The 16187-nt window shown below is 31.0% G+C and overlaps 1 protein-coding gene across 1 annotated transcript in view; it reads right to left on the minus strand.

Moving 5' to 3' along the window:
• Positions 1 to 16187, minus strand: part of LOC114329313 (transcription factor SPT20 homolog) — a 176753-nt gene that overhangs the window by 14165 nt on the left and 146401 nt on the right. The window contains exon 3 of the mRNA XM_028278355.2: positions 5242 to 5645. Within this exon, the coding sequence (XP_028134156.2) occupies positions 5242 to 5645 (404 nt within the window). The remainder of the gene's footprint in view (positions 1 to 5241; positions 5646 to 16187) is intronic.

Consider the following 16187-nt stretch of genomic DNA (forward strand, 5'->3'; position numbering starts at 1 on the left):
TTCGCCCATCTGCTTTACGGATGAAACATTTTTTTTTTTATTAAATTTCATATAAAGACAAATATTACGTGCATGGTTGCCTATCAAAATCTTGTCATCGCTATCCTTAAGGGGGGCATATGGTTTGAAATCAACATTTCAAGCACATTTTTGTGTTTTTAAAGTTATACTTCTTTAGGCGTGATTGAGAGTAAAATTTCCTAATTCTGCGCGCATGCGCACACAGACAGTATGGCGTTTAGTTGCTGAATCTTTCAAGTTATGTATAAATATATCAGTGCAAGAAAAGGTGTGAAAAGAATATATTAGTGTTTTTAGTAAATTTATTATTTATTATTATTTTTGTGTCTTTGGATTTGTCTTCCTCGGGAATAAGACATTTTATAATAATAGTAAGTATATTATTTAAAGTATTTTTGTATTAAATTTGTCAGTATGTATGAGAAGTCTTGTAACCTGTCACAGCAAAAGGGAGATAGCGCAGTGGTAGAGCGTGTGACCGGAGATCAATGGGTCCCGGGTTCAAATCCCGGACGATTCATATTCTTTTTTTTGTATTTTTGGTATCGTTTTAATAAAAAAAATTTAAAAGTGGTAGGTAAAGAAAGTTAGTTTAATATTTAAATAAAATGCAAATAAGCTGTTTATAAGTATATTAATTTAGTTGAAATCATAATAATAGAAGTATAACTTCTTACGTGCGTACAAAGTACACACACATCCTTTTTTTTTTTTTGAAAGTATGGTAGAATTATTTTATTTTTAAATTAAATAAGCATCTTCAGTATCATGCATAGATCATTAAAAAAATCAATGAAAGATATTGAAAAATAAGCCAACGGTGGCAAATTTTTAAAGACACCTCAAAAAACAATGGATTTTGCGGTGGACATCAGAATTCATCATTGGATCATGATAAACAAAAAATTTAAAAAGATTTTATTAGCTTATGAGTTTTTCGAGTTTTTTAGTTTTATCGACTTTTGGCTTTTTGGTATCCATCAGAAGTCAAAATAACGAAATTTTGTTTGCAAACAAAGAATAAAAATCAACATATATATTATTGTTAAATAAAAAATTAGCATAAAACAAAAAATATCTCGGCAGCGCAACCTCAAGGAAATGTCTAAATAAAATATATACAAAAATTCCAGGTCGGTTGGTCAAGTAGTTTTTGAGTTACAATGTCTACCGCCTTTGAAAAAAGCGGTTTTGTGGAAAACGCGTTTAAAGTATTGTTAACTTTTATTTTCAATTCTTCTTTGTTTTTTTATCTGTCAAATCGTAAAGTGATGCGCACCGAAATATGTTTTTGAATCGCGGGGTAATTTACAAAAGAGGATGAGCGCAGCTGTTGACCGTTTCTCACCACGATCAAGCGGGCTGGCGCGAACTTGCTGCAACGTTCAGTCAAAATTAACTTAAACCCAAATAAAATCAGTATGCTCGAATAGGTATTTTCAATACCTTTCAAACGAGGTATCACTTACCATAAGGCCCCATTTAAAATTATCGGTCAAAGTGACTCTATAACGTAATCTATCACTATTACGTTACCTGTAATGACTATTTGAGAAGCCTCCCTTGATGTCCGTTTATTTCATCCCTCAAAATTTCACTATTACAAGTATAACTGTTCAAAAGATACGAGGGGAGGGGACTTTTGACTAGCACTGGATACAGTTGATCCCAAACCTTTTTTCAGTTGCGTCATAGTTTGTCGAATTCGATCTAACGCATTAAGCTAGATACAAGTGACAGAAAAAAACGTACGTCCGTGATTATTAGGTATACATAGAACTTCAAAAATGATGTATTCGTTGAAGCGTATTTCCATATTAATGCGATTTATACTTATAGATGTATAATTGGTTGACAATTGCAATACTCTAAATAGATAACCAATCTATGATGCGAATTAAGATAATTTGAAACAAAAGTAATGTATCGTGACAGTACTTTTACAATATTGACGGATAAAATGACAATTGTAATTCTAAGTTAGAAATTTGTCAACGACGTTAATATAAATATTTTATATCATTGGTATATTCGGACATTGTATAGGGAAATTGTATTCTATATTATTTATGTTTTCTTTAAAATATTTTAAATATTAATATTCTGGCAAATATTTATATAAATATTGATATTTATATAAACATAATTATAAATATGCTGACAACTGTCAGGTTTAACTAAAATGTCATTCAGTGATTCGCGACATTCTTAAAATCTTATATGATATCAAAATTAATGACGCACTGAAAAAAGGGTTTAGGATAAGCTGTACTTTAAGGGCCGGTTGTTCGAACGCTAATCAAAAATGGAATCCACTGATCATTATCAAATAGGTATTTAATTACAATTATATTTGATTAAGCGTACTTCTGACAGATGTGACATTTTGAGGTTATGTTGACTGATTTATTTTATTGTTTTGGTTTTAATTTAAAATAAACCATAATTAAACTCTTTCTGATGTTAATTTCTTGTTTTTACTTACAAATCAATAATAATAATAAGCAATTTTTAATAATTTAAGAGCTGCGGCTATATTTTAGTTACTGTTTTACCTACAATCAATGAATGATTAGTGTTTTATATGTATTTTTGATGTCTCGATTTGATTCCCATCAAGAAAATTGATTACATAGCCTAATAAAATAAAAGAAAAAGTCAAAATGTAAATTCGTACAGGTTAAAACAAATTTTATATCAAAGTTTAGGTGGGTACAAAAGATATTTTCAAAAAAGTATTCAAATCATAAGGGGATCATTCTTTAAAAAATTAAAAAGGGGTCATTTTTGCAAAAAATATACTTTTTTAACTGCTGAGGTAATCCACTTATTAATGAAGGTCTATGGGATTTTTTCTGCAAAGTTGAAGGGTAAATCTTTCACATAAGACTTACTAAATTAAATTTGACCCCCTACTTATTTAAATAATTTTACATAAAACTTCAAAAACAAATTTGCAAAAAATTATTTTTAGCGTTTTAAATAAGCACTATAAAATATCTTATTTTACAAACTAAGTTGCGCTATGTTATCAGTATTAAGCAAAAAAAAAATTGGTCCAAAAATATTTAATGTTTTTTGAGATATTGAATTTGTTTATTAAATGTTACTATATTTTAAATTGCAAAAACGCGGTTGTTGCCAAAGAAATATTCACCTGCTTAAGATGTCATTATTTTTATTTTTATGTATATTTTCGATAAATGTATTGATTAATTCAAATTTCAATTAAACTCCCCCCTAAAATGGCATTTGAAAATTATTCAAATTTGTTTATAATTTGTTTTTTTAATAACGTCGCGGGGATTAAGTATTTTGAAATGTCGTTTCGATAATTAAGTTCCTGGGAATTTTTTACTAATTAACAAAATTTTTTTGTCTTTTTTTTCTTCTTCTTTTTTTTTCTTGGAGTTACATTACTACGGGCCCTTTTAGGGATAAATTTTATTAAGAATATCGAATCTCTGAGTTGTAGACTCTAGACCTAAAAATATTAAGATTTAACTAAAATCTCTTTAATAAAATGTGCCTACTTACTGAGTTACAGGGTGTTTTATTTAAAAATTTAAAAATTATTGTTACCAAGTACTTTAATACTATTTGACGTATCCTTATCATACTTGGCAGAAAGTGTGGCTATTATACACCCTACCAAATTGTGATTAATAAACTTGTGTTTATAGCTAGTGCCAGAGGCGTACGACAGGGGATAGTGAATGATTGACCCTTCCCAAATTCTTCGCCACTGAGTGAATTATTATTTTAGCGAATTTTTTCGATTTTCCAATACTTTGTATGTAAATAACTTTATTGGTATTGATAAAGCCATCAGTTTGAGAGATATTGGAAGTTTAAAATGAATGAATGAATGAATCAAAATAACTATGCAGTTTCATTTTTAACGTCCAATATCTCGAAAACTAATGACTTAATCGTTACCAGTATAGAGTAGATTATTTACATAGAAAGTATTGGAGAATCGAAAAATTTCTCTAAAATAGTAATTCCCTCAGTTGCGTAGAATTTGGGAAGGGTCAACCATTAACTATCCCCTGTCGTACGCCTCTGGTAGTAGCTAGAATCTTTTATTTATCACAATTTAGTAGACTGTATAGTACATACACTTTCTGCCAAGGATGATAAGGATACGTCAAATAGTTTGAAATTAATTGGTAAAAATAATTTTTAAATTTTTAAATAAAACACCCTGGAACTCAGTAAGTAGCCATATTTTATTTAAGTGATTTTAGACCAATCTTAATATTTTTATGTCTAGAATCTACAACTTAGAGATTCGACATTCTTAATGAAACTTAACCCTAAAAGGGCCCGTAATAATATAACTCCAAGAAACAAAAAAGAAGAGGAAAAAAGGCAAAAAAGTTTGTTAATTAGTGAAAAATTCCCAGGAACCCAATTATCGAAACGGCATTTCAAAATATTTAATCCCCGCGGCGTTATTAAAAAGCAAATTATAAACAAATTTGAATAATTTTCAAATACCATTTTAGGGGGAAGTTTAATTGAAATTTGAATTTATCAATACATTTATCAAAAATATACATAAAAATAACAATAATAAGATTTAATACAGGTGAATATTTCTTTGGCAACAACCGCGTTTTTGCAATCGAAAATAGAGTAACATTTAATAAACAAATTCAATATCTCAAAAAATATTAAATATTTTTGGACCAATTTTTTTTTTGCTTAATACTGATAACATAGTACAACTTAGTCTGTAAAATAAGATATTTTATAGTGCTTATTTAAAACGCTAAAAATAATTTTTTGAAAATTTGTTTTTAAAGTTTTATATACAATTATTTAAATAAATAGGGGGTCAAATTTAATTTAGTAAGACTTATGTGAAAGACTTACCCTTCAACTTTGTAGAAAAAAATCCCATATACCTTCATTGGTAATTGAACGACATCAGCAGCTAAAAAAATAATTTTTTTGCAAAAATGACCCCTTTTTAATTATGTAAACAATGATCCCCTTGTATGATTTGGATACTTTCTTGAAAATATCTTTTGTACCCACCTAAACTTTGATATAAAATTTATTTCAACCTGTACGAATTTACATTTTGATTTACACGTAGTGTAATTTTATTTTACTAGACTATACAATAAACTGATTGATTATAATCAACTTCTTGATTAGCGTTCGAACAACCGGCCCTTAATCTTAGTAATACCTAATTTTTAATCTTACCCTTGCATGGTTCCACTTTCACAAACAATAACCATACGTTCTCCGGTCAATTTCTCGAACCTAGGATTCGTGGTAAGGTTGATTCCGAATGGCAACCTCACCGTTTTAGGTTGATGATCCACAAATTCTTCTGCTCTCTTCTTTTCCACTACGCAGTTCATTTTTGATTTTTGGTTTTTCTCGAGTAAATGAGAAATCAGCTCTTCCATATCCATCTGGACTGGAACTTTGGCACCCTTGGGTTCTTTGGTAGGAAGATCTTCGGAATCGGTCGACTCGCTCTCCGACGAAGAAGAGGAGGAGTCATCGTCGATATGGTTGGTTAGTTCTTTTGTGGTAGGTGATTGCTCTTCAACATTGAGAGTTTCTACTTGACGTTTGGCGTTGACGGATGATGGTGGGTCCTAAAATTAAAAGAAATTTTTATTAGTAAAATTTAAAATACTTTATATTAAAACGTTTTGATACAGGGTGTCCAGAAACTCTACCGACAAACGAAGACAGGAGATTTTTTAGACAATTTTAAGATAATTTAACCCAATTCACCTAGTCCGAAAATGCTTCTTAATGAAGCTAGAGCTCTTTGAAGATGGCGTCATGTAATCAGTTTTTCTTAAATAACTCCAGAACGCTTCTATTTAGAAAAACGAAAATTGGTATGCATATTGACTTTCCAAAAATGAATCGATTCCATCGATTGTGAATTTCTAGTACCGGTCATAGGCATCCGTTTTGGGTAGGGCAACGGTTATTTATCGCATAACTTTTTTGTCTTTAACTTTTAAGTCTTTTTGACACTGGATTATTAAATTGTGAGATATTCTAGTACTAAAAGGTACTCTTGCTTTAAGTCGGTAGAACACACCGTTTTCTAGAAAAATCGATTTGAAAGTTTTTCGTTTTGGAATTTGAAAAGAATTGAAATTTTTTAATAAATAAATAAAAGTAGACCGGGCAGTATCGTCGCCCCCGCTAGCGAAATTATTTCGATTCGATTTTTTTGCACAAACTTACTCAAAAAAAGGTCCTTATAACATATCCACAGTCCCTTATACAATGTAATATGCTTCGTGATGTAATTCATGTAAGCTTCATAAAAATAAACTGGTTTTATTTTATAGACATTTATTTGATTTTAAAATTACGTATTTTAACCAAATCCAGCGAAATGTAATAACCACATTAAACACTGTAATTAAAACTTTAAATACTATTTTTTGCTTGAAAGATTACTCGCTTATAAAAGAGTAATTATCACCATTAATTTAAAGGTAGCAGCGTATGAATATTATTTTCACAACAAAATCATTAAAAGAGAAATCTCAGATAATAATAACTCTTACAAACTTTCATTATTTGTTACAGTGGATAATTTGTTAAGTAGGAGCAAATGACCTGATTCGGAAGTGACAATGGAGTGAAACTAATAAAAATATTTATTATTTTTTTAATCGAATCTAAGCTTAAATATACATGAGAAATTCTGGTCCTTTATTTATTGATCAGTATTGATTTCTATACAACAAACCTTAGTTTTCCTTGCAATTCAGGTAAGTTAAAATTAATAAGTAAACAAATGATGTCTAATAATATATAGATAAAATAAAAAGAAGTGTATTCGAAAAATTTAATTTGTATAATTTATTTATGTACACAGGATCTCCGAAATAAGAATGAAATGTATTTTCTATCTAATTATTATAATTCGCTTCATTTTATGAATTTTCTATACTAAATTTACAATCAAGATGCAGTAGAAATAAATAAACCAAGACACGTTAAATGCTACTAGGAGCACTCCGAAATCATACATAATTTACAATGTATAAACTTTGGAAATCATGATTTGGGATTTACAATGTATATACACTGTAAATTATGATTCAGTAGTGCTCCTAGTAGCATTTAACTTGTCTTGGTTTGTTTATTTCTACTGCATCTTGATTGTAAATTTAGTATAGATTGATTGGTTTGCGCCTTTATATGACCTTGCGTTCTTTTATCTTCTAAAAGTGCCGATTTTCTAGAGATGTTGACGACCACATTGACCCATCTTATTCTATTGAACAGCCACATTCTATGACACATCAACTCGAAATAGATCAGTTGATATTAGACCAGTCCACTTCCCAAGATTGACCAGCCAGGATATACCTCTACGTCCAGGGCCTCTCTTGCCCTCAATTTTGCCTTGTAGAATCAACTATTGTTTTTAAAGATTCGCCTTTATCAATCCTACCTAATGCTTCTAGTCTCTTTTCCATTGTCACTACAACATTTTTACGTTTTGTTGCCATTACGTAGACAAAAAAACACGCAAACATCTGAAGCACGATTACAGAACGGAAGCGAACGATACGACTGTACCACACAAAATACGGTCACAATCGGAACGATGTTATGTTATTTAAGAACAGTGGAGACTAAGACCATTGTTTAAAAAAGAATTTTATAAATAGTCTTTTAGTCTTCTTTAAACAATGCTAAGACAATTTGAAATAAATAAAGAAATACAGGTGCCTCTTGTTTCCGATAATCCGAGACAATGAACGTCGCTCTGCCGCCGTATGCCATGAGTCATTTTTACTATCGTACAGTTCAAATTACACAAATACACAATATCTCTCAAATATTATATTACATACATTCTTATTGTTGAAATGTTTGTCTGAAAAAAATCGGTCCGGGTTAGCCGGACTTTTGGGTTATCGGTGGCCGACTTATCGGGTTTCCACTGTATATCTATTTGATCTTCCGCGGTTAATTTAATAACCGCTGCTCTGAAGAGTTTTATTGAACTGCATTTAATCCAGTCCCTTAAATTTTTCAAACATGACACTTTCCTTCTTCCCCCTCTAATATTTCCCGGTAGGATAAGATGATAGGAAAGATTAGTGCTCGAAGAAGGTGCAATTTTGTGTCTATTGTAGTAATGTCAGTGTTCTTTCATATTTTGCGAGTTGACTGTTGCCGATGATCTGGTCATTGTGATTCGTAGACATACGGATCTCGTCTTTGCACATTCCACTGTTAGTGATCATCGGGCATAAGTAATTACATTGTCCATTTTAATTAACCACTTCGTAACATGCCATGTTTCCGATCTCTGTTTGGGTGTTTCTGTTTCTATCAATTATCATTAGGTAAAGTTTGTTTAGCAGAAAATGGTTGCCTTCAATTAGTGCGGTCGTAAATATTATTAAATTTATCTGACTGGGCCCATTTTTAACCCTGGAAGATCACACCTACTTTTTTTAACATCCGCACACATGGGTATCAGATACCCAATGATTTTTTGTGAAGAAATAAAAAAAGTAAACATGTTATGATTTCCAGAGACTGTCTAATCACTATAGAATACACAAGAAGGATTAAATCATTCATTTAATTTTCTCTTTGTTAATTGTAGTAATACAAAAGAAAAAATATATAAAAATAATTAAACATTTTCTAAAAAACCAGAAACAGAATTCAAAATATTTAAACTTAGTTTAACAATAAAATGGTCTTTCTAACTAAAAGGTAACACCTTTTGATTATAAAGCTCATATTCATTCTTAGCCAGGTATTTCAATTTCACTCATTTTGGTGACTGCATTCATAACACAGTTTAGCTCTATGCTCCATGCAGAATGCTTTATGGCTAGCCCAGCATGCATATTTTTTTTATCTCTTCCTCTGCAGATGTAACACCTAGTTGCTTTACTAACCATGTGGGTTGTTGTGTTGGTAGGTCTTTAACTTGAAGGCACACTTGATCACAAACCTCACACATGGCTACATACAATAGCTAGTGCTACATACAATAGCTTGTATTCAATAGATTTGCGTGATTGGAAATATTGCTCAAATGAGACCGTAACTACATACATGTATTTGGATGACTACACACTGAATTTACATGAAGCGGCAGTACCATTGAAATGCGATTCAGCATGCTACATTCAGTTAAGAGTCTCGATGGGTATCTCAGACCCAAGTATGAGCTTCCAGGGTTAAGACCAGTCCGGAGCGATAAGCAAACGAGGTAGACAGAGTTGGTCTTTTGACAATTAACACTGACTAGACGGTACTCCTATAATAAAGCAAAGGATCCACAAAATTTACAATAATTACGACGGCAAAAACAAAAAAACGGATGTAAAATATACTGCTTTGCCTTATATACCCGCAATTAATGTTTTCAAATGAGTTTTAAAATAATGAGTTTGGATTGTACGCAATTAAATCAACATTAAGAAATGAAGATTGACCAATTTTACCAGGAAACATATTTAAGCTTTACCTGAAACCGGGCCTTTTATACTATTATCGGTTGACCGTCGCGCGTCGGTACTAATTGAAGTCACCCATTTACTGCTAAACAAACTTTACTTTGGTTTTTTGTATATTATTTTCAAACCATATTCCGTACTCGCCATGTCCAGTTATTCATCATAGTTTCATCAGAGAACAACGAACACACTGAACACAGTGTTCGTTGTTCTCTGGTTTTTTCCCTATATTATCCTTAATAATTATTGTAATTCTTGAAATTTGTGATGCTACTTAAGTTTGAAATATTGTGCATGTTGTGATTGGCTGTATGAAAATTGCCTATTGTCAAAAAAAATATTGAGACAGTAAGATAATAACTCAAGTGTGTATAATTAGGCCAATAAAATGTTTTGGTAAACGTATGCCATTTTCTAAAACGGTTTCTAACTGGCATTTCCGTCTCAGTAAGACAAAATCTATTTACTATTATTAATTTTAAATAACTTTATTGTATATTACCTTGGATTCGACATTCTTTAATATTTTATAACCAATATACCGCAAAACCTCATTTAAACAATGTAACAAAAGTCATTGAATAACATTAGAGTTGTAAAAAAGTTTAACCACTTTTTACAATCCCACAGAGACCTTATATAATTTTATTACGCCTTTCGTTTCAGATTTATTTGGAGTAAATCAATAAAAAACATTTTTTACAGACATTCTTTATAAAAAGATAAAATGCTTTCAGCAAACCTAACGATTTAAGGAGTATGCCACTTCCTACTTTCACCATTGTCTTAGTCATGACGATGCTCATTTAAATTGATCTTACGTAGGAAACCTTCCTTCGTAACTGCATTTCCGTTGAACATCTTTTTGAAATCTTACATTAAGAAAGTAGGGGAGAGTGAAGACAGAATTCATGTTATCGAATCTACTTTTAGTTCTTTTATTACCTCCATTACAATCTATCTAAATATAGATAATAAGTATTTTCAAATCTTTATATAGACAAGGTGAAAACGGCGGGTTCGTTAGAAAAAATATTCCCATGAGATTTTTTTGCATAATTACATTCGTGAGACATCCCAGAATAAGGTTCAAGAAGTCGCCTACGTGAAAAGTGGTCCAATTTTTTTTAACAATTTTTTTTAATCAAATTGCAAAAATCAATATTTTTGGCCCGTACAAATGTTTGTTAGGTTTTTTGGACCATGCTGGACAAAAAAGGTCTCTTGTAATTTTTCTCTAAAGTTGATCGTTTTCGAGTTATAAACAATTTAAAATTGAAAAAAACGAAAAATGGCGATTTTCAAGGCTTAATAAATTATTTAAAAGTTATTATTATGAAAGCCAGAAAGTGACTTAATCAAAGTTTAAAGCCCCCCTCTAAGATCCTGAAGCAATTTTTGTCATAATTTTATTACTAAGCTGTTATTTTTAAGTAATAATAATGAGCGCCAGCACGTATTAGGCGGCCGTCTATGGTGAGTGCGAGAGAGATGCCATTCCGGCAGTCCAATTGGGGAATCTTACTCGCACTCACATTTACAGCCGCGTCAATACGCTCTTGCGGCTTATTGTTAATAATTAAAAATAACAGCTTAATAATAAATTAATGACACAAATTTCTTCAGGATCATGCAGGGGTGGCTTTAAACTTTGATTTAGTCACTGTCTGACTTTCATAATAATAATTTTTACCCGAGTTATTAAGTCAATAAAAATGGCCATTTTTGCGTTTTTCAAATTTTAAATTGCTTATAACTCGAAAACCACCAACTTTAGAGAAAAACTACAAGAGACCTTTTTTGTCCAGAATGGTCTAAAAAATCTAAAAAAAATTGTCCAAACCAAAAATAATAATTTTTGCAATTTGATTAAAAAAAAATTTTTTTTAATTTGACCACTTTTCTCGTGGGAGACTTCTTGAACCTTATTCTGGGGTGTATTACAAATGTGACTATGCAAAAATATCTCATGGTCTCAAACGCCGTTTTCGACTTGTCTAATAATTATTGTATAAAGATCTATAGAGTTGTTGAGAAGGTTATGTGTTGTCAAAATTGAGGTTGATATACTTGGTGTTGTAGGAAACAGCAATGCTTTGACTGAAAAGATCTGAGGCTGGATGCCCTATATGGTACATGAAATTCTGATTATTCTGTGTATTTCTGCGTATGGGAACGTTTGTTTTGTGTTGTGTACTGTGTAAGTGTATTGCATAGTATTGTGTACAATTAAAGAAGTGTGTTTCACATTTTTTATCCGTTATTGTTGGTAAATTCTTATTGTTCACTTCTTCTTAAGTATTGGCACATTTTTTTAAGGAATGTAAAATAAAAAGCAAACTTCCCTCTCTCGATGTGCTAATCACCAAAGGAGATACAGGATACGCCACGAAAGTTTACTGAAAGCCACCCAGAAGAAAGGACCCAAGGATGACAACAATACCATATGTAACGGGCTTATTAGAAAAATGCAGGATAGGAAACAACAACAATATCATTAAAAACAATCAATGCAGTCAGATATATCTTGTCCAACACCAAACACAACAACAAACAAGATAGGACAAATAACTGCACGGAAGTGAATTATTTTTACTTCTTGTACACCTCAAAGTCAAAGAAGCCTCCCCCGGTCTACGTTAACGGAGATCCTGATGGTATACCAAAGTGATTTTAAATCCCTCTTGTTCTAGTACTTGCAGCCTTAAAAGTAATAGGAACAAGTAACAGGAACAGATATCTGTCACGAGTATGCATTGCAAAACAAACTGGCGCCTTACTCAAGGTATTAATTTTTCCTTGGTTATTGTTTAGTATTTTTGACATTGGCAGTCATTCTAATGATATTTTCTCAATGCAGGGTAAGCTAAAACAATTGGTTGACTCTACCATTTTATCCTTATATCATGATTTATATTATGAGTTACCATACTGGTTACCTCGAAACATGTGGCCCAGAGGCGTAGCTACCGCCGTATAAACCGTATCAATAATACGGGGCCCCCGACATTCAGGGGCCCCCGACATTCAGGGGCCCCATCGCGGCATGTCGAAACAAAATTCTATTCAAACAATTGAACAAAATGTTCTGCAATTATTTCACTATTAAAACGCTTTGAAACCGTGTACATATATTGTTGGGATACCGACATTTTCGTGTAATGGATTCTTTATTATAAACTATATTTATGTACTGTACAGGTACCTTTCTGCCTCTTGCTGTTCTATAACAACAGAGGTTTTTTGTTTCCAAGCTACGTCTTATTGTCTATTCAGCGTTGGCTGTGTGAGACATTGTATAATGTATAATGCGAAATTGCAATATTTATAATTGCTTAACCTTTGATAAGTTGAAACATTGAAACACTGTGTATTGTTTGCGTATATTTTCGTGTAATATGTCCTTTATCTAATTGCATTTAGGTATATCTATTTGCCGGTCGCTCGCCGTTAAAGAACAGAGGTTCTTTGTTTTCGTTCCTTTGCGATGTCTATTCACCCTTGGCTTGAAAAAAACTGAATCTGTTTTAAAACAATGAGTCTCAATTAAAATCTGTTTTTCAACTTTGGATTATTAGAGTTTATTAGATTTATTATTATTATCTATATTTGAGTGTTAAAAGCTGAATTTTTAGTTCCTAAGGTTGTATTATGCAATTTGCAATTTATATAAATTTTGTAATATATATAATATTAATAATTGGAAATAATTTAACTGTAGATTTCTGGGCTCAAAATATGTATTAAGATTTAACCCAAATCACCTATTTTGAAAATGCTTCTTACAGAAGCTAGAGCTTTTTGAAAAAGGCGTCTTGTAATTAGTTTTTTTTTAAATATTTTTAAATAGTTTTTTTTAAATATAATAATTTTTTTAAATCCAGAACGCTTCTATGTAAAGAAACCAAAACTGGTACGCCTATTTATCTTCCTTTTTGTCTTTAACTTTTAAGCCTTTTTGACACTGGATTATTAAATTGTGAGGCATTCTAGTAATAAAAGGTACTATTGCTTTAAGTCAGTAGGATACACCGTTTTCTAGAAATATCGATTTGAAAATTTTTTGTTTTTTAATGTGAGAAAAATTTTCAAAAAAAAACTATGAAAACAATAAACGAAAACTGGTATGTTTATTCCAGAGATGAATCAATTTCATCAATTGCGAATTTCTAGTACCGGTCATATGCGTCCGTTTTGAGTAGGTCAACGGTTATTGTATAGCATTATTATTTGTGTCTTTAATTTTGAAACATTTTTGACACTAGATTATTAAATTATGAGGTATTCTAGTACTAAAAGTTACTCTTCTTTGGGTCGGTAAAATACACCGTTTAATTATTTTTTGTGTCTTTAATTTTGAAACATTTTTGACACTAGATTTTTAAATTATGAGGTATTCTAGTACTAAAAGTTACTCTTCTTTGGGTCGGTAAAATACACCGTTTTTTATTTTATTTTTTATTTTTTTAATTTTGATCAAATTCAAAAAACAAAAAAAAATTCAAATCGATTTTTCTAGACAACGGTGTATCCTACCGACTTAAAGTAAGAGTAACTTTTAGTACTAGAATACCACGCAATTTAATAATCTAGTATAAAAATGCTTAAAAGTTAAAGACAAAAAAGGTATGCGATAAAATAACATTTGCCCTACCCAAAGAGGACGCATATGACCGGTACTAGAAATTCGCAATTTATGAAATAGATTCATCTCTGGAAGATAAATAGCCGTACCAGTTTTAGTTTTTCTAAATAGATGTGTTCTAGAGGTATTTAAAAAAAAAACTAATTAAAAGGCACAATCTTCACAGAGCTCCAGCTCCGTCAGGAGCTTTTCGGAGGTGATTTGTGTTAAACCGTAATATTTTGAGCCCAGGAATCTACAGTTATAATTAAGGAGCGGATTTATATGCGATTAATTTTGATGAAATATGCGCATATATATGCGGTAAAAAATTACGAAATATGCGCAAGATATGCACAAAAATTCAAAAAATGCGCATTTCGAGAAACCACAAATTTTCTGTTCTATTCTATTCTAAGGGGTTCTTTTATAGGGGGGGCGGCAATCTTATTTATTATCTTTCAAATAAAATCATTTTTTTATAATATATTCAATTTATTCACAGTTTTTATAAAAACTGCTACCAATAGTTACCTATTTAAAATAAAACAACAATATCACTATAAATATAATATTATCTTCGATTATAATTCACTACTATGTGTTTTTCCAAATTCTTTACGAGGAAACGTATTCTTTGATTAGATAAAATATTTTTATAACTTGAAAAACTCATTTCAACATCAATAGAAGTAATTGGGCGAATTTAAAATAACTTGTTAATTTCCGTTAGAAAATCGTAAAACTATGGTTAAAGGTGTAAATTCTCTTAACAATAGAGGATTTAAAAGAATCACCAGAATTATAGGTACTTACTAAATATAATAAAAGTAAATAAAATTCGGATTTCCGGGTAAACCATCCTTCATCACTTTAACATCCTACACTCATTTTATAACGGGTTACTATAAGCACTATAAGTACTTTGTGTAAAGATCGGGTATTTTCTAAGAAAAAACGAAAGGCAGTGAATGAGCCGTCCTCTTCAGGTAGTTCTCGAAGTAATAGATACGACAGCCTGTGCGGGGAAATATTTTGTGTCAATTTAAAAAATTAAAAAATTTTTTTGAACTTAAACGTTTTTGAATAGGCACAAAATATGCATGTTTCTTTAAAAATATGCAAAATTTAGTAAAGTTCTCAAATATGCGAAATATGCATGCAATATGCATTTAGCATAAAATCCGCTCCCTAGTTATAATATTTCCAATTATTAATGAAACACCCTGTATTGTTTTATTTTATTTCATTATCTTCTATTTTGTAATAATAATGACGATTTGTGTAATTTCAGTAAACTGTATTTGTTGTTGTTTTTTTTTTCGACTCTTTGTACCTACGCTTTGTATATAAAATTGTAAAATTTTCAGTGACAATAAAGTATATTTCTATTCTATTCTATAAGGGCCCCGCGACAAACTTTGATAGGGGGCCCCTGTGGGGCTAGATACGCCACTGATGTGGCCTCTACAATAACGACCTTAATTTGAACTCAGAATAAGAGTTCAGAGATGTTACGTATTACGTATTACGTATTTTCGATACTACAATATGAACTTGAAAGCTGGGCACTGAAGCAAGAATACATAAATAAGCTACAGTTATTTGAAATGTAGTACAAAAGGATGCTCAAAATAGCATGGACACTGAAGAAAATGAACACGAAAATATTGAGAGAAATGGGCAAATAACACGAAATAATAAACACAATAAAGATAAGAAAGTTACAATATCTGAGAAGCGTAATAAGAGAACAGCGATATGAAATGCTAAGATTGATAATACAATACAGGAGTATAATACAGGAGGAGAAGAACGGTGTGTGTCATGATTGAAAAATGTAAGGGACTGGTGTTAATGCAGTTCAATTGAACTCTTCAGAGCAGTGATAGATGAGTAACGATAATGATGATAATATCCAACCTCCGATAGGTGGACGGCATTTAAAGAACAAGAAGAACCACACTAGAATCTACATTATTCATTTGATTTTAGATTTTATTTATCATCTTTTGAACCTTCGAAAAAGGTAAAAAATTGTCATTACA

The sequence above is a fragment of the Diabrotica virgifera genome, chromosome 7, assembly GCF_917563875.1.
Source record: "Diabrotica virgifera virgifera chromosome 7, PGI_DIABVI_V3a".
Classification (NCBI taxonomy): Eukaryota; Metazoa; Arthropoda; class Insecta; order Coleoptera; family Chrysomelidae; genus Diabrotica; species Diabrotica virgifera.